Source organism: Poecile atricapillus, chromosome Z (assembly GCF_030490865.1).
Source record: "Poecile atricapillus isolate bPoeAtr1 chromosome Z, bPoeAtr1.hap1, whole genome shotgun sequence".
Classification (NCBI taxonomy): Eukaryota; Metazoa; Chordata; class Aves; order Passeriformes; family Paridae; genus Poecile; species Poecile atricapillus.
Window position 1 is genome coordinate 128,647,405 of NC_081289.1, and position 19,041 is coordinate 128,666,445.

Genomic DNA, 19,041 nt, shown 5'->3' on the forward strand with positions numbered 1-19,041 from the left:
TACTTCAGAGCAATATCTGAAATTGAAACAAGAAATGAAATCCGATGAAGAGCGAACAGGTAATGTTTCTTAGCCCTGAGGCCAGCTGTTAGAGCATAGCTGATGGCCACACAGATGCTTTTTCTTCCTATCAAAATAGCATGTCTGCATGCAAAATTGCCATGGGGAATGCTCCCCAGCCTGTGATAGTTCTGAACAACACCATTTGTGAGCTAACAAATCCAGTACCATCATGTGCCAGTACCAGTTTAGTGTTTGTTGGCCCCACTTTATTAACTTGTGTAGACATAGCCTGAAGTATTTTTTTTAGAATATGCTATAGGATCCTCTGAGGCTGTATGATATACACACCATAAAATATAGACAAAATTATATACTTGGGCTTTAATGCATTTTTGCACACTACATGGGCATGAATATTAAATATGTTATTATGTTGTCTGGTGAGGTCTGCTTGATTCGTTATTTCTGTGGCTAATCTTTAGAAATAACCTGTATTTTCTATTAAAACAGATCTCTTGTGGGAATGGTCTGCAACTTTTACCTAAAACTGGGGGAGCAGAACCCTTCATGTATCTGAACCTGCCTGCAGGTGATAACCTCAAGTCAGCCTGACAGCAGGACCTTCTGGGGAACAGTTCAAGAGAGATGTGGAGATTAAGAACCCAAATAAGTGTTATCTGTATTTAAAGGAAAAAATAATTTTAAAAACAAGACAGGAAACTCCTCATATTTTGATGATTAGAAATATAAGTGTTCTTTATCACTCACTGCTCCCTTATTAAAAACAAAACAAACATGAGGCATAGGAGCAAAAGCAAGAAAACAACTAAATGGCCAGACCAAACAAAATAAGAGGTATGAGGCTAAGATATTTTGGTAGAATCTAAATTCTGTTTCTTGAAACATTCTGTGCAAGGGGTTTCAGCTGACTTAAGAGGTTCAGGTTTCTATTATCCTATAGCAGAGTATGCAATTTTGTTAGAGGCAAATCCTGTGTCTTGAAAGATGAATTCAGGGGGGCTATTTTTCAGACTTTTCTCCTTGTCCTCCTTACTCCATGAGTGGGGCTTTGGCAGATAAATTCAAAATAACCACAGAAAAGTGTTGCAGAATTTGAAATTGATGGAACATTTCAAATCTGTCTGAACTTTTTAATCTCTGCTATTACTAATGTATTTTGCAGTGTTACACTGTGCACACTGGCTTTGAACATATGAAGACCTGACTCAGTTCAGGTCCATCCAGCCAAAAACTGTGCAGCAGTGCCCAGAAGCAGATGTTATGGGGGAGTTTAAGAAACAAGCGCTATGGAATGACTGTTTCCCAGCAATTCTTTCTAAACGTGGGAAATCAGATGTTTCTGAAACTTCCAGGATCCACTGTTTAACCGTCAACTTATCCTCTATGAATTCACCTAGTGCCTCTTTGCTCCTTTGTAATTTTGTGTCCGCAGCATCCCGAGGCAAAACATTACTCAATATTCTGATGTGAAAAAGTCCTGTGGTCTGACATCTTGTAAAAGTTTTCCGTAGTTCTTAGCTGATACAAAGTACTGAATGCTTGATACCCATTTAACCTTCTCCACATATTTCATCATTTTCTAGATCTGTAGTTTATAGAGGCTTTTCCTCTCCCATCATTCCTTTTAAATGTTGAAATACTATGTTCTGGTTTTGCTACATTGAAACTGTTGTATACAAGTTATGAAAATGCTTTCTTTTCTGCTTTACTTAGTGCTTTCTCTTCTTCTTACCCATTTTGATGTGGGATTTCTGGTATTCAGGAATGTGTCATAGTGAGATTTGTCAGATTGCTCTTTCCTAATAGCATTCCGAGTGCTATGGTTGGAGTGGTGCTCTCTCTTTGAGCACCGGGAGGAATGGCTTCCCAGAACTATCTACAGTGATCCTCTCATCCCTTTCCTGGTGGTAACAGCTCATTCAGAGCTATTGACTTCTACCCCAGAACAAGCTACAGAGAAACAAGCCTGGGAAAGTCCCGTCATTTACTAAAGCCGCTGATCCATATGAATGTTAATTGCAGTTAAGAGTCCTGTTGGGTCAGTACTAATTAATTATCACAAAAGCACCACTAGAGGCTGATGATAAACTTCCTGAGAGTTTAATCCTTGTACACACAAAACTTCTAAGAAGAATGGTTTTGTAGACTAAACAGAAGAAAACAAAGACATTAATACGGCTTTAACTTGGTCTTGGTGTTTGCTGCTGCTCACTGCCCTCCCTTAAACAAAGGAAAAGATGCCATTTTTAAAACAAGCAAACAAACCAACTAAATAACTATACTAAACAAGAAAATAAGTGAAAGGGGAAGATATTTTGAAGAGTCTAAATTCTAGAGAGTAATATTAAGACTAACTTAACACGTAAATCTCATTAAGAGGTATGAGACAATATAAATTATGGGCTTTGTCTGCTGTCTTCATTTTTACTTGTGTCCAAAAATGTTCTTTAGCATTTTGTTAAGCATATGAGTGGCTCTGACTTGATCTCACTGGGTCACTAAAGTGGCTAAGAGCTGTGGCAGTAGTTAGCACCTTGCTGTGAGGGACCAAGCAAAGCCAGCACAGTAAAAATGCCATGAAGCTGAGAGACACTACAAAGCTCTCACAGTACCAGGAGAAACTGAAACTTAGAGGCTCTGGTATTTATGTTGTATAGGTAAAAATCTCGAACCTCCAACTCATGCTGAACATGATTTCTGTTTGTGTTTATAATCAACCAACATCCATCCCCTCTGGAATGGATTCTTCTCCAGATGTTCTCTAATCAAGCAGCATCAGTTTTCCCTTTCTGCCACCCTGGGCTTTGTTGCTACTGCAGACACCCTTTTATTTGTTAAAGGTACTAAAGTATGCAGGCTTTGGTTTTTTACTCTTTCTTCAGTTTACACCAAAACATCCTTTTTGTATAGAATAACAACATATCTGAAGATGCCAGTACTTAGGCCAACACAGCCCTTGTGTAAATGTAGGGTTTTACTAACCTGAGTAGTACTTCAGGCTGGAAGTGCTTGGGTTGGCATGCTTCCATGGTTAATACCTGCCCACATAAGAAGGCCCAGAAAAGCCTTCTGAGAGCCTAGAACTGTGCACTACTACCCAAACCCCCAAACTATGATCAGCTGGTGTTTTCCAAGACCTATCAAGCCAAGTAGAGGGAATAGAGTTGCAGCAGCAAGGCCCGTATCCCTTGTGCAGTTGAAAATTTGGAGAGGAACCAGTGACTGCTTTCTTCCCTGAATTCTGGTACAAGATTGCAGAGATGCCTCTTCCCTCAGGCAAGCTACATCTCAAGGGTGAAACAGAGATGTAGAAACTCCAGGACAATAAAGCATGATTAATTTCTGTCAGTGAATGCTGTGCTAGGACCCAGTTTCCAGGTGTTTTTAAGGATAATCTCTATCTTGCTCACATTCTTCTGGGAAGAGATCCATTTCAATTAGTGCAATCTCTCAGGTCTCTAATTTACTGCATAGGGGTGTGGGTCAAGGGGGCTGTTTGCAGCCTGAACAAGATTAGCCTCATGCTTTTGGGTTGAAGAAAACAATTATGGCAATTGTGTGTGAAATGCATGCACTGCTTGTCCTCTGGTTTTTCTAACCATCTTGCAATTTTGGGGATGTTATCTAAAACCTTGTGAACAATTCCCGGCTTTGTGAGGGGCAGAGCAGATTGCACACTTTTCTTTCAGCAGCAGTTCTCACAAAGATAAGCCCAGTTCTTCTCATTGCCAGGTTGTGCTCCAATTTGTTCCATTACTTCATACATTTTAAGACAAGAGGAATTCCTACATTTATGAAACCATACCAGCACAGTTGCACAGGAAAATGTGCTCATTAATTTACAATGCACTTAAATAAATCAAGGGTAGTTTTAATCTCTAGAACTGTTCATTTTGACATGTAGCTGGGATGATGCTTAGGCATGGAGATATAATCAGGATGTCCTGAATAGGCTACTATGTAGACATTCCTTATATATTTTATGTGGAACTACTTTATGTGCCTTTTTAGGCAGCACAGTTGAATACAACATATTCAGTGAGGCACTTCCACCTCAAGAACTTGTCTCTCTTGTTGATCCCTCAAACCTCTTATTCAGCTGTTAGGGTATTGTACAAAGTGAAGCTGTTTACAGAATTAGGGAGTGGAATACATGAGAAATGGCTGAAAAGCTTATGTCTGGTTCTCTGTGGGAAGTGTCACTCATCCCATCTGCAATTGCCTCATACAAAACACAGCTACACAAAACCTGTAGCTCTCTAGCAGAAGCTACACGTTTGTGCCCAATAGCCCTAACACTGGTGAATAAAATTGTCTGGTTTGTCATTAATGGTGCTAAAATAAAAATGTGGTTGTGCAGGAAACATTTTATTCATGTTGGTAAGTGCCTTCTTTCCAAATAAAACGTTTTAACAAGGAAAAAGATCGCTTTGGGTTGGGTTGGGCTGAAACTCTTCTTCCAGCTGTTTTGGGGGTTTTTTTTTGCAATTTTCCAGCACCCTTCCAGCCCCTCTACTCAGTCCTGGTGAGGCCATATCTAGAGTAGGTTGTCCAGTTCCAGGCTGCTCAGCACAACAGAGACATGGGGCTCCTGGAAGAAGTAAGTCCAGCAGAGGGCAAAAAAGGTGATTAGGGAACTGGAGCATCTCTCTCACACAGAAAGACTGAGAGCTGAGCCTGTTGAGCCTTGAGAAGAGAGAGACAACCAAGAGGGGAACTCATCAATGTCTATAAATATCTAAAGGGGTGAGTGCCAAGAGGAAGGAGCCAGATTGTCCTTGGTGCTTGAGCAGAGAGTTTGGACCAGACGACCCACTGTGGTCCCTTCCAACCTGAAGGATTCTGTGATTCCAGAGGTGGAAACAAGTTTTGCCTTGTGTAATAATAATAACAATGACAATATAGTAATAAATCTCCTCGTGTTCTCCGCGGAGGAACGACCCTCTCCCTCCCAGATGGCAGCCACGGCCTGTGTGCCCTGGGGGCCGGGCCGGGCCGGCAGGTGAGGGCAGGTCGCGCCTCAGCCTGCCGCGGGGCCGCGCTCGGTGCCGGGGCGTAGCGTGTCGCGATTGGCGGCGCGCGCCGGCCCCGCGGCGGCCGCGGGCGGGGCGTCGCTGAGGGCGTCGCTGAGGGCGGTCTGAGGCGCCGCCGCCGCCCGTGCCCGGCCTTAAAGGCGCGCGGGGGCCGCGGCGGCGGCAGTAGCGCAGTGCGGGCGGCGGCGGCGGCTGCTCAGCGGTGCCGGGAGCGCGAGGGGGCCGTTCCCTCCGAGCGCCTCGCCTGGAGCCCCTCCCTGCCGCCTCCGCCGCGCTCCCGCCCCTCGGGCCGAGGCTGTCACCGCGCCTGCCGCCGGGCGCCGCCAGCATGTTTGACAGGACGCGGTTGCCCTTCGTGGCGCTGGACGTGCTCTGCGTGCTGCTGGGTAGGTCGGGGGGCCACGCAGGAGCGGGGGGAGCCGCCCCCGGGACGCCGCGCTCCCCCTGCACGGCACCGCGCTGATCGCATGCTCGCCTCCCCCTCCCTGCCGCGCCGGCACCACCCGGAGCGGGGCTCCTGCCGGCCCGCAGCCCCTGCCGTGCCTGCTGCCCCTCGCCCGCTCCCCCGCCCCGCGCCCGCACGGGGGGATCTGGTCTCTGCCGCGGGCCCGGAGGGGAAGGTTAAGCCCCGGGGGGAGGGAGCTGCTGCAGCTTATCCACTGACATCTGGAACTCCCTCTTCTCTCTGATGTCCTTACTCTTCCTTCCCTAACCTTCTCTGTCGAATGAAAACCGGTTGTGGCGAAAGCCAGTGCTGGATGGGTAGATGTCTGGTAGATACGTGCAGCCTGGGATGTGTTTGTTATCCCTAGTGGGTCGGGAAGCTGTCCTGGAAGGGGCCGTCACCACGGAAACGTCCATCCAGGGTCCTGCAGAGGCACGGTGGTGCTCGGCAGCAGGGTAGGGATTCGCTGTGAGGCTGAGTGCGGTCTCGGTGGAACCGAACCACCGCCGTAGCTGTAGGCTGGAAGCGAAACGGGGCGTTCATTAGTGTGTCCGTGTGCAGCAGGGAGAGACGGGTGTCGGGGCAGGAGCGATGCCTCGGTGATGGCCAGGGACTGAACCGACACAGCCACAGCACACTGCCACAGCGCTACAATGCTTGTCATGGCTAGTGCGAATGTCAGCCCATTCCCAGTGTTACTTTCTTCTATTTCACTCTCTACTGAAACCACTTAATGTCCTGCCAATTCGCATTAACTCTCTCCTTTTATTTAATGAGACAGTGTAAAGAGCAATCATGTCAGTTATCGATCAGAGAATGGGCAGTTTCACTTCATAAAAAAATGACACCTCTCTGTATTGGGAGCCTGGGAAGCGTCTTTACTCTCTGGAGATAACACTTGGTCAGTCGTGGGAAATACTGATTTTGGATGTTTGCGTCTTAAGCAAATAATGTCAGTACTTAGAAATCTAAGCACTTTCTTGTCGTGTTCAGTGGGTAGTGTTCAGGCCTAGCTCATTAATTCCTGCTTGGCTGAATTTTTTGGCTGATGTTTGTAGCATCAGTATAAACATAGCGAACAACATTTTTCTCTCGCTGGATGCTTCAGATAGCAATGGTACCTATAGCTAAATACCATTGAAAGCAAAATTACAGTGAATGATGCATTGCTCTGGGGTAATGTTACAGGAGAGAGAGCTTTTGCAGAATGATAGTGGATCCATGTAATCCACTGGCAGCAATCTTTATTCAGATCAGGTAGTTTTATCAAACTGCTATTGTGAGGCTTAAACTTTCATGCTGTCTTTATGGTGAGTGAAGCGGTTTTATCTGCCTGGATAATAGTAGTTACAAAATCTTTATAATTAGACAAAAATTTTGCACTATGCATATGATGTGGTCTGTATGAAACATATGGGCATATTTTAAGTAGTCTTGAGTAATCAAGAGAAGCAAAATACATTGAAAGTAGGACTGCAGAATCATATAACTTGAGGGCCATCCACCTGAAAGTATGAGGATTTCTCCCTGCTGCTGTCCCAAGTTATTACCTGTGAAGGTAGGATCTTGACTTTGCTCTGCAGTGTAATGTCAATTTACATACCTTTCCATTCTCTCCCTCTCACCCTGTGTAGCATTTGGATCACAAATGCGCTTATCTGGTGCCTCAGTGTGCTGGAGGGTTGCCAGACTTTTTATTTTCCCTTGGGCTTGTTTACTTCCTGAAAAGTCTGAAAAATGCAGGCAGTGCATAATATGAACTTCCCTGGTACCTGTAACTTTAAACACATTGAGTTACAGGTTTCAGTGAAAGTCTAGCTGAGACAAAAAGATACATATTTGCAGAATGGCAAAGACACTGATGTAGGACCAAGTTCTTTTCCTCTTCTGCCTGACTCTCATGTGGCTGAGACAAGCCCTTAAAGGAACATAGGTCTTATCCGTGTCTAATGGGCTGTTTAATATTTTTACTGTAAAAAAAATAGTTCCTGTTGATTGTGGACTTTAACTCTCCCTTTTCCCCTGCCCTTCCCCCTGCCCTTTGGTATCTGCTTAAATGACAGAGGTAACTGCCCAGATAAAGTGACTTGCCTGTTTGGATAAGTGATACCTAGTATCTCCGCTGCAGAGACCAGGAAGCCTCCAACAGAACTGAAGGCTTAAAAAGGAAGACCAGTTTCAGTTGAGGACTGAGCCCTCAATCTCAGTGTGGTGGCCTGTGCTACCACAAATAGGGGTACCAGTAGCATCCTCAGAATCCCCAAGGTAACTTTTGTCACTTGATACAGAGCCTTTCTTTTTTTCTCCTCTTTTTCCTGTTTATTCTTTCTCCAAAGTAAGTGGAAATGGGGAAGAAAAATTAATTTCTTTGTCTCAGTAATGTTGGACTTGAAGCCTAATTGATATCCAAGCATACCACTTGAAGTTGCATGGATCTGACACACCCATGGACTCACTGCAGTGGTAGCGGGTGATTCTGACAATGTGTCTGACTTACTCGCTCCTGGTTTAGTCAGGTGATTTTTCTGTGGTTTCAACTTTCCCAGCATAAGTTTTTCAAAAGAAAGGGAAGGGGAGAAAGAGCTGTCATGTGATTTGTGTTTGTCTCTCTGATTTAGCTGGATTTATTGAAAGGTGTGGTATGCTTAAGATGGAGCTGAGGTAAGAGAATAAGAAAAACATCAAAGAAGAGCAGATTGGGAGAGGGGAAAAAAGTAGGCGGTAAAAACATCTCCCCCCATTAAATTATTAGCCCAATTTGGTTGCCTGAAACTTGAGTCCAAGTTTCCTTCAACTGTCCTTAGGAAAGACTTCTCCCTCATCTGCCTTTTTACCTACTAAAGGAGAGAGAATTCAGGGGGAGCAGTCTTTGGTGCCCTGAGAAAATAACTCCTTCATTCTTATCAGCACAATAATTCTCTCCTTCTAAAAATAACACTGGTGCTTCAGCATTAAACTAGCTTTATATTCTGCAATCTAAAAAAAGCAGAAGCTGCAGGTTTCTGCAGTATCTGTCCTCAAATAGTGTGAGGAGGCTGTATCTGCATTCTGTGTGTGCTGATCTGCAGTGCTGGGTGTGTGTGTGCTGCATGTCCGCATGCAGCTCTGCAGTGCTGCAGGCAGCACCTCCCTTACTCCCTGTGCTCCAGTGGACAGTGCTCAGCTGCTTCCGGCACTGGAAAGCATGAGTGGCCTGGACTGCAGGATTTCTTTCTCACTCACACTTCTGTTACTTCTCTCTCCTAGGTTTTCTGGTGGATTTCTCTCTCCTAGGTTTTCTGATAGACATTTTATATAACATGGCAGAGATTGGCATTCTAGACAGTAGTAAAACTATTTTTCAAAGATAGATACTGAGGCTTGGTTCTTATGGTTTATTACACTTCCAAACTGTCATGTAAAAAAATGACAGCATATTAGAATAGCTTAATTAGTCAGTTTGCAACTGGTGTTTTCATTAGGCACTACACACACGTGTGCACACACACACACACATATATATGCACACACATACTCTGCCACTCTTACAGGTCTATTGTTTGGATGCAAATCAGGCTCCTTTTTCATTAAGGCAGGTAAACAGCACTTAAAGAACAAAGTTGGGAAAGACATGGCAATATTCAGACAATCAGTGGAAGAACTGCTAAATACATTTATCTCTAGATCAGACTCTCACAAAGACAGATTAAAGGGAGCTCTGCAGAGCTATAAGGAAAACACTTTTTGTCACAACTCTGGGATGACTTTCATATGGTCTGTACTTGCTGAAATTCACGCCTAACTTGAGTGCAGGGGTGGAACACAACACAGCTGTATTTCTTTAGTCCCTTGCCTGACTTTGCAATTACTGACAAGCTATTATAAGTAATGGGGGAGTGTACTTGTCAATATATGATTGCTGGTGTAATGCAAGAATATGTCTAACCCAAGATTAGAAAATTGAAGCCTTCTAAAGAATTCACCTTGCTGCTCTGTTTTACTTTTTTTGCAATGTATTGAAAATAGTAAAGAATTAGTTAAATTTAAAACTGCTGCGGAATATAGTTATGTTTGTGTAGGGATTTCATCTTTCTTCCTTTCCATGTCCCACCCTGTGATTATGGGGAAGGTGAGACTATGACAATCTTTATACCCTATGATGATTTTTTTTTTTTTTAAATGAAACTACTTCTGAGTAAGGGAAAGACTTCCAGTCCTTCCAAACAGAAGGACATGTGAACTGAATCCAGAAATAGTAAACACTCACATCACTTTCAGCTTGCTGTTTAAAGACTGCTGGAATGTTTTGTGATACGTGACTACATGCTAAACAGCAGATGCATGTATATAGGACACGGTGAGTTTGCTTTTGCAAGGTGTGACCCGTGGGGGTGAGATGGCTGGACCACCCTCTACACCCTGCACAGTGTTTTGCTTTCAGTGCTGTTCTTCTGTCTTGGGAGTGTTTACTTGTGCTGTTGCTGAAGGCTGCAGTCTCGGTGGCAATTAAGGTATTGCTGTTCAGTCAGGGAAGGCTCCTTATATGTGGGTTAGCACTTCCTGATTGCCCTAGTTCAAATAAAACCTCCTCCGCTATTATTTGTGACTCACTGACATATGTGTCACCATTCTTATTTTCCACATCATGTGGGTGCTAAATACTTTTTCTTGTGCATAAATATATTGTAAAGCTGTAACAGGTACATGTGAAAGAGCAGTTTGTCTTCAGTGACACTATCCACCAGGTACTATGACTTGTTACTTACTGAGTTGACACTCAGTTAATTGGAAACATAATTGTTACCTGAAACTGGGAAAATCTTTCCTCTCCTGCTGTGCTTTCTTCTTTGCAACAGTCACTTTCTATTTTCCTCAACATAAAGAAAGATGCTCTACCAGAGACTTGCTTTCTCTTGATCAGAAGCCCGCAGAAAAATTTTAGGTAAACATTCAATTAGTTAATGAACACTATTCAAAGTCAGCAGAACAAGTCTGGTTCTTGTTCTGCCAGCTTTTGCTATTGTGCATCTTGTACTAACTTCTGACTCAAACCCAAAGTACTTACTTTTTTTACAGCAATGGGTGAATCCTAGTTCACCTTCCAGTGCCTTCCCAAGAGCCTGATTGTGAACTCAGGACTATATTATTTTCTTTTGGCATAGTAGAGCAAGATGCTTATCAGTTCTTAGTTTCCTTACCAGCTGCTTGAGTCCTGGTGATTTTTTTCCTTAGCCTTAAACAGTCACAAGGGCTCTTACAGCTTTCTTGCATGACAGTGGTGACCTTTGCATAAGGGAATGGGAGGGGAAGGGGTTTCTGACATTTTCTGTAGAAAATTAAGTATCACACTAAAATTAAATTATAAAATAGCTAATCTCTCATAGCTGAAGAATTCCTGCCTGCCCTCTTGCTGATGCAACATGCCTCCTGGTTTTAAAGAGTCAGGGAATATGAACTGATACTGACTGAAAGCAGCTTGGTCTGAAAGCTGCACAAATCCAGCCCTGGTGGGTGGAAATAAAGAGTTGATTACTGGTTGTCTGTTAATGCATAGTTTTATGTAGGAGCACTGGTGGTGACCAGATGCTGATGAGGGGATAAAACTATGATAATTCTCTATCTGTGACTATGCTGTAGCAGTGGAAGACAGGTAGCATAAAGAGGTGACACAACTCTTGAAAGTACCCACTGAGATGAGAACTTGAGCCATGTGGTATGCCAACTGACTTGGATTTACTATCCCCAACAATTGATAATCCTCTTTCCAGAATTAGTCCAGAATTAATTCTTTCCAGAATTAAAACAGACTCACCTTGGATAGAGGATAAAAAGAAAAAAGTGCTGAACAGAATTACATATCTACTGTCAAGATATGCCACCCACAGAAAGATGGCTTTAAAATGAGCTTGATTTATTGCTATATCTGCTTGGTTTGGTGGGGGTGCTTCTCTTCCTTATCCCTGTCCTGCAAAAGCAGCTCATAATTCTTAGGTTTTATTCAGGTAAAATAGTTGATTAAAAACAACTGAAAAATCTACAGAAACTAGAAATTCAGATAATGGAAAACTAGCAAAGAGCTAGTTTTGTGACAAGAATTAAAACAATTTAAAGCTATCTTGAAGAAGCAAGATTTCCTTAGGATACTTTCTGAAACTGGTTTGGTTGTTTTTCCTTTTTTAAAAAAATCTGTATTATTTCCACTACATCAAGTCACAGAATCATAGAATGTGTTGCAAGGGACCTTACAGACCATGTAGTTCCAGTCCCACCATCATGGATAGAAACACCTTCCACTAAAACAAATGTTCACTTCAGTTGTAACAATAAATTTTTCAATCCGGCCTGTAAGTGGACTTATAAGCCATTTACCAGTCAGAATAGTTCAATCCTGCAGTTTTAAAACTAAAAAAACCTGTCCTTCTTATATAAGAATCTGATGCCTGCCTCTTCTTGCTTGACAATTGACTACTAATGACTTGACCCACTTTCTGGGAGGAATTTTCCTTTTTCAGGTTGTGAGACTGATCTCAAAGGTATAGAATCAAAACTGTCTATTGATAAGCCTGTGTTCGTCTCTACTTTTGCCAAATTTTCTGGTTCTTTAATCCTTCTCGTACAGTCAGATACAGCTGTTAAAATCAAGACTGCTTGTTTGTATGGAAGCCAAAAATTGACCCAAATAACCTTCTTTAGCAAATTATGATATAGGAAGATCATGTTGAAACTTTCTAATTTCAATAACTTATCAAACATTCTTCCTGTTACCACATTGAGTTAGAGGACATGACCAGTACAAGAGCAGGCTGCTTTTGCTCTGTTGTAGACTTTACTGATTCATCTTTACAAAGCTGTGACCAAGAAGCAGTCTGACTCAGAAGTTTGGGAAGGCACTTCAGTTTTACTTGTATTAGACTTCAACTCGGTGTTGAATACACTTTAACATCATAATCAACCCAGGACACTCATTCATGTGGTGTCTTGATATTTGGCAACAGGAAAATGAGGGATTTTTTTCAAATTTTAAATTAGAAAATACAGGTATGCCAGATCACGGCAGCCACCTTGGAGTGTCTATCAACCAGATGCTGCTAAATGAAACCAAAGGTATGGATGAGCCATATCAGTACGCCCTTATTTCTGTGATGCTGCTGAGGAAACGGATTTTCTAGACTAAATTTTAGTGTCTCCTCTCCTTTGACTGCCTCTGCTAAATATAGAAGTTTCAGAGGAGCTATGTTTGGTTTCCTTGGATCTCATAGGTAGCTTTGGTTTGTTACTTAGCCATGCCTGTTCTGGAAGAAAGGTCACAATTTTTTGTGATCCCTTTCTTAGGAAAGGAGAAAACTATACCAAACAGAATTTATGCTCAGTTTTTGCCTTAGTGTAGAAGGAATTATGTATCAAATTTCAGCATCTCTGGTGGCTTCTGCCTCTCTTAGAATATGGTGACATTTTAACCTCAAATTAATATTAGTGCATTTTTGTCCATTCGGCTGAGTTCTGTTATTGCCAAATAGTCTTATATTACTAAGTCACTGAAACTAAGCAGTAGGTGCAATATTTTCTGGATCTGGAGTACTGGGATGATAAGAAAAATGCATATGTCTAAATTTGTCTGCCTTGTTTTGAGGCATGGAAGGGCAGCAAACTGTGCTTATCTTAAGCTGAAGGGGTAGTTTGGAAGCTGATGGTGGAGAAACCTGAGAGAATAAACTGCTAATTATAATCAGGAAAAACTTCTGATGTGGAGCAAGCTAATGGTCCTTAAGGGGTATAGAAGGCAGACAGTGAGATTGTGCCTGTCAAACAGTTAGAAACTATTCTCTATTAAATTCCAAAAATCATTTTAGTCATTGCTTTACTTAGTGTTTGCTTTCCTTGGTGTTCCATTGATTGAGTTTTTTGTAGTTTTTTGCTGGCTTATGGAAACTGGGCTTCACTTTTATGTTAGGTAAGCCTATGCTGCAGTACTAGTATTCAGCTAAGATACTCCAAGCCAGTGTGATGGCTGGGTCTAGCACTACTGGACATCCTGGGAATGGAAGTCAGGTCACTATTTCTGCTTTGCAGGCTTTTCATTCTTCCTATCTCTTCTTTAAATGTAATAGTCTAATGATCAACACTAGAAAATCATATACCTTAATACATAGAAATTGAGATCACAAATCCAATGCTGATAACTTCTACAAATAGAAAGCAGCACCTGGTCTGTTATGCATACTGTAAGACCTTCTATGCTATGGCATTATGCATTGTACTCAAGTGTCAAGATCAATGTTGTATAAGTATTTTTTCCAGATTCTGAAGTAATGGACCATTTAGGCAGTCTGCTGAATCAGTACAAAATTGCTCTGATAGCTCTGACAGTCAAGAATACATACCATACGCACACTTTTCCTTTTAAAATCTATTTAGGTTGAACTTTCTATAGAGTTTATGTTCTTACAGTGTACCATTAGACACTACAGATTTCAGTCTAACATGAAGAAGTTCTGTTCTCTTAAACATGGTGGCATGCAGCAGTATGTATAGTGTAAAGTGACATGGTATATGACAGGGCATACAATGTCATGGAAATTCTGAGTCCCTCTGTAGTACTGCTGACTTTGTTAAAGACTGTTTAAATAAAATATTGCTATGCTTGTAGGACTCATTGGAAAACGAGCATTTACGTTCCTGACAACTAATTGCCTATTATATTTCTAGAGACTGAATAGTATTTCAAGTTAGGGTGTGTAGTTATAGGTGAAATACTCTGAAAGCCTTCTGTTGTGCACTCCCACAAAACAAAGATTAAACTGGGAAAATAATTACGCTTCTGGAGTTTAAAAGAGAAGTAGTTTTGAATGACATTCAGAGTTGGTATCACCTACATTAAAAAAAGGCAAATCCCTCCCTGTCTTGCTGACCAGCTGACTTTGACAGTTCTGTTTCTTGGCGGTGTTGCCCTTCTGGTCTGTAAGCTCTGTGATTTAGGTAGATTGTGCGCAGAAATCTACATCTTTGGGGGCATATATGTTGTTTTTAATTGTCTATACAGTACTGTCAAAACCTTTAACTGAATTTGATACTGAGCACATAATGCAAGCAATGATGAAATACTTAATTTCCTCTTCACAGGAGGGGTTATAGCGGGAGAAGTCACCCTTGTTTACTCTGGCTGCAGCCAGTTAGATTTTTCCCCACCCCTTGAGCAGCACTGCAATGCAAAGTACTGCTGACCTCTCCTGTTCCATCCCCTCTCTGCCTCTGCGTTAATCTGGGGCCTTTAATGTTTTCAGGTCTGTCAGTAATGGGGCAGTTGACCTCTGCCACACTGGGTGAACTGCTAATGAATTCCAGGTGTGTGTCCATCCCTAGGTCAGCTTCAACCTTCTCCTCCCCTGACCGGAACAGAGCCCAGGGCACAGTCTTTGCTTGTGACCTGCTGTTGGCTCACTTGTCTGGTGTGTTTCTCTAAGTAATAGAGCAGGATAGGCTATATTACTGTCTTGTTTCTGTATTTTTTTAATTTGCGTTTACACTTCTCTAACTGCTCACAGGAAAGACAATTACATGGGTTTTAGAGTAACATGTATTTAGTGCTTGTAAAAGTCCGTTTTTAAAATTGAAATGTGGCTATAAGGGAGAACACACTTGTCCATGCTAATGTTTTTAAACAAGTGTTTTAACCTGTTCTAATTAATTGGGACTATAGATAACTGAACTAGTGCTCCCATTTAGTAGATTGCTGAATACAGAGAAACTGGAATATGGTGTAGTTCTGTCTTAGTATATGACTGGACTAGAAAAATAGTGTGTTTGTGTTGAGGCTGTTTGAGCTTAGAGGAAGGTTTCCTTTGCCTCCTGCCTCTATCACCCTTCCCTGGCATAAAAAAATGTGGTGAGGAACTTGCTCAACTGCTGATCTGGCTTCTCTGCTGGCCAAGTCATAGATCAGAGGACAAATAAAAATGCACATAGCATAAAGTTGCAAGTAGAATAGTAGTAGAGATTAGAATGTTGTTCATGCTTTTAAATACATGTATCCTGTTTAATGAAGCCTATCACAGCTTCTGGCATTATCAGAACAATCAGTTTGCTGGATTAGAAATATTTCACATTCCTTAGTGTAGAAAAGTAAGATAAAGTTCTTTAAAGTGGCTAGGAGGTAAGTTGTGGGCTGCCCGCTTGTCTCAGCTATTGCAGATAAGTAGTGCACTGATTTTTCTCTTGTACACTCCTAACCTCTAGTTATCAAAAGTCTAAATGCTTTCTCATTATCTTAATCTCTTCTTCCTCTTGGTAGTTTTTTGTATTCCCAGAACCTTCCATTTTATAAGGTGTTGATTCTTTCTCTTGTCTGTTCATAGAAAAAAGAATTTCAGCCTGTCTCCTTTTCTGCAGAGAGCAGTATCTTTTACAGATGTTTCCAAACTCTCTCCATGAGGTTGACTTGAGTTTCTTCAAATCTCTTGCCTACTTCCTCACCCCAGGTTGTGTACTGAAAAATGAGCAGTGGAGCGAACATGATTGTCCTGTTTGAAAATAAAAGCAAAAATACATGTGTAAGAGTATGAGAACTTAAATTCTCTCTCGCTCTTGGTAGTAATTGACAATCTGTATAGGTTTAGCTTGAAATGACTGTATGAGATTATTAACAGTACCATCTGTCTAATAAGAATGTAAGCTGTAAAAAATAGCTCATCTGTTTTGAGGATATAATTTGATCTGTTTTGTGGAGATTATTTAATTATTTCTCTGATACAGCTAGAATTATTGTTTGACACTCCCTAACTAAACTATAAACTGTTTTTCTTTACAAAACCTGACTTTGTCAGCATATCAAGTGCAGAATGTATTGATCATATTCTTCAGGGTAAGTGTGGAGAAACATAAAAATTCTTCTTGGTTTCATGTTGGTCCAGTACAGGTTCTCTTAATTAACATGTACTTGTGAGTTCATTGCTGCATGAAGAAAAAACTTTGGTTAATAATCAAGCTAGAATGCTCTCATTTACTGTAGTGTCCCCTAAGGGTAACCGCCTTTCTCACAGTTCCTAGATATTAATTTGTTTTGTTAAAGAGAACTTCCTCATTGAGGACCAGATAGAAGAGTAATACTGCCTTGGAGGACTTGAAACAGCAATTCAGCACAAGTTTGACTGCACAGAGCCATTCAGTCACTTGTACAGATAAGGAGGCCAAGTGGGTTAATTAAGGTGTGTTTACAAAATACAGTGCATTCCTTTGTACTATTTAAAATTGTGGGGGAGAAAGCACCACTAATCAAGATGCAGTTTCATGAGGTGTTGAAGCTGATCTGTCCCAGTCTGTCCTTGTCCTTTATTCCACACCCTTGGCTATGTGTTCCTACTTTGTCCTGTAAGCCAGCTCTTATAGTAATGCAGTTGGCCAGATGAGCAAGTGCCTCTGAAAAACCAGTGTTGTGTGGTCTTGTCTTTTTGGTCAGGTTGGTGTGAAAACTAATGCTTAGGCAAGAAAGGGGTAGTGGGGGATGGCCAGAGATGGGAAAAGGACAGGACAGTCTAAGTTGTTTTGGGCTGCTCTTGAAAGCTGAGCCAAGTTCTGTGACCGCTGCATCTGGTTGAGAACTAGGTAGTGTACAGTATCACTGAAATGGTTAGAAACTTGAATAGTTTATCTCCTTTTAGACATAAAACAATAATATTCTTGGCTGGTCTTAAATATTTACGGCAACTGTTGTAAAAGACATAATTTGGCTATAAATTCTTTTCTCCTGTTTAAGAAAAATGGGCAGCTTGCTGCTGAAGTCACATCAACACCTGGAAGTTTTCAGAATCTGACTTCTTAGGCCTTCAAGTTAAAGCACCTAACTCAAAAATTACCAGTGTGATAAATGCCACAGATCAGAACAGAACACACAGAAGTAGTGCAGTGCTACCTACATTGTTAAAAGATGATGAATTGGTACCCATCACTTCAATTTGTAGGATAAACTGTGAAATTTAAGTTGTTTTTTGTTTAGTCTTTAAAAAAAAAAAACCCTAAAAATATAGCAAATTGATTTTTTTAATTAAAAATACTTCCTTTGGGGGAAAAAAGATCACTTTCTCCCCTTGGTTACTGGTATTTTATTTTTAACATTCTTTTTCTGTGGGTGGAGAGCCATTCTCACGTGGACTTCCTCCCTATTCTCCTAGCCTGGACCTCCCTTCCTTCCCTTCTTAGAGGCATTTGTCACACTGTCATCCAGCCAGATGTGATCAAATACTTCTTGAATATTACTGTGAATTACTGTAGGTGATCAGTGGAAACTACACTGCAACTGGCTTGGATTTATACATTGGAGTTGGAAACTCCTTGTGAACTCAGCATATCTCATGTAGCTGTACAAATGTGTTGCCCTGCTCCTACAGTTCTCCAAAACTTAAGGCTGTTCCATCCTTGTAGTCCTTGCTCAGTAATTCAAGCATCCTTCTTGCCTTTGTCTCCCTTGTTACTCTGTTTACCTTTCTTCTTGTTCATGTGTATGAAGCTTGTTTACCTTTCTTTCATAGGCAAAGGCTTCAGATCTTTGGAGTCTCTTTTCCTCTTCAACAGGATTTATAAAACCATAGGATATTTTTGCTTTCAGGGTTATAAAACCGTATGATATTTTGGGTGGAGGCGATTAAAGATTATCTTGTTCCAATACATCTGCCATGGGCAGGAACACCTTCCACTTGACCAGGTTTCTCCAAGCCCCATCCAGCATGGTCTGTGGGTTAGCTAGAGTCTATTTCTGTGAGTGTTGTAGAACTGTGTCCTTTTGTAAGTCACAGAGCACTAGAGTGACCAGATTGCTTTCCCTTTATAATTAAAGGGGAGAGAAAGATCAGAGAACTGCTCTCTGTTTCTTGCTGCTACCTGACAAAACAGCCCAGAATCTGTTGGTCACTAGTTATTGAGAAGATAAGCTACACAATTTTTACCAGGAAGTAGGTAAAATCCAGTTCTGATATGCTCCAGTCTGATGGGTGACTTCAAGTAATAGTCATTTTTTTACAGCTGAAGGTCACTCTTTATAGGATATGAATAACAGCTAAGCCATTATGATCCCTTTAGGTATAAAGCTACATGGTTCAGAAAAGCTACTTGAGGTTACTGCTGGTACTGGCTAGGTGAAAAGGAAAAGAAGTTTTACTGAGCAGAGGGTAAGGCATGAGAGCTGCTCTACAAGATTGCCTTTTAGCCTGGTGATCTCACATGAGATCTTGGTTGCTCTTTACTCCAGTTTGTGGAAGTTAATGAGACTGAACATAAGGACATTCCTCAGAAGTTCAGCCTGCTTAAAGGTCATGGAGATGCTTGGCACCTCTGATGGCAATACTTGCCTGTTATGTACATTAGTGGTGGGGTTTTATTCTGCTTACAGTGAAAAGTTCAGGACTGTTTGCTTGCATATACTAAGTCTCATCTTCTCTCTCAACAAGCAACAGTAAAAATGTTACCAGTCTTTGGGATAGGTTAATGGTCAACTGGAGACCACTTTACAAAATCTTCTAGTCCACTGTTGGAAAGCAGAGCATCATTTAGATTGCAGTAAGAATTTAACAG

At 41.6% G+C, this 19,041-nt stretch overlaps 1 protein-coding gene across 1 annotated transcript in view; it reads left to right on the forward strand.

The window, feature by feature from the left end:
• The first annotated feature begins 5,245 nt into the window (after positions 1-5,245).
• The window catches only part of PLPP1 (phospholipid phosphatase 1), a 60,979-nt gene continuing 47,183 nt past the window's right edge, over positions 5,246-19,041 (forward strand). Inside the window, exon 1 of the mRNA XM_058864639.1 lies at positions 5,246-5,443. Coding sequence (XP_058720622.1) covers positions 5,386-5,443 — 58 coding nt within the window. The 5' untranslated portion in view covers positions 5,246-5,385. The remainder of the gene's footprint in view (positions 5,444-19,041) is intronic.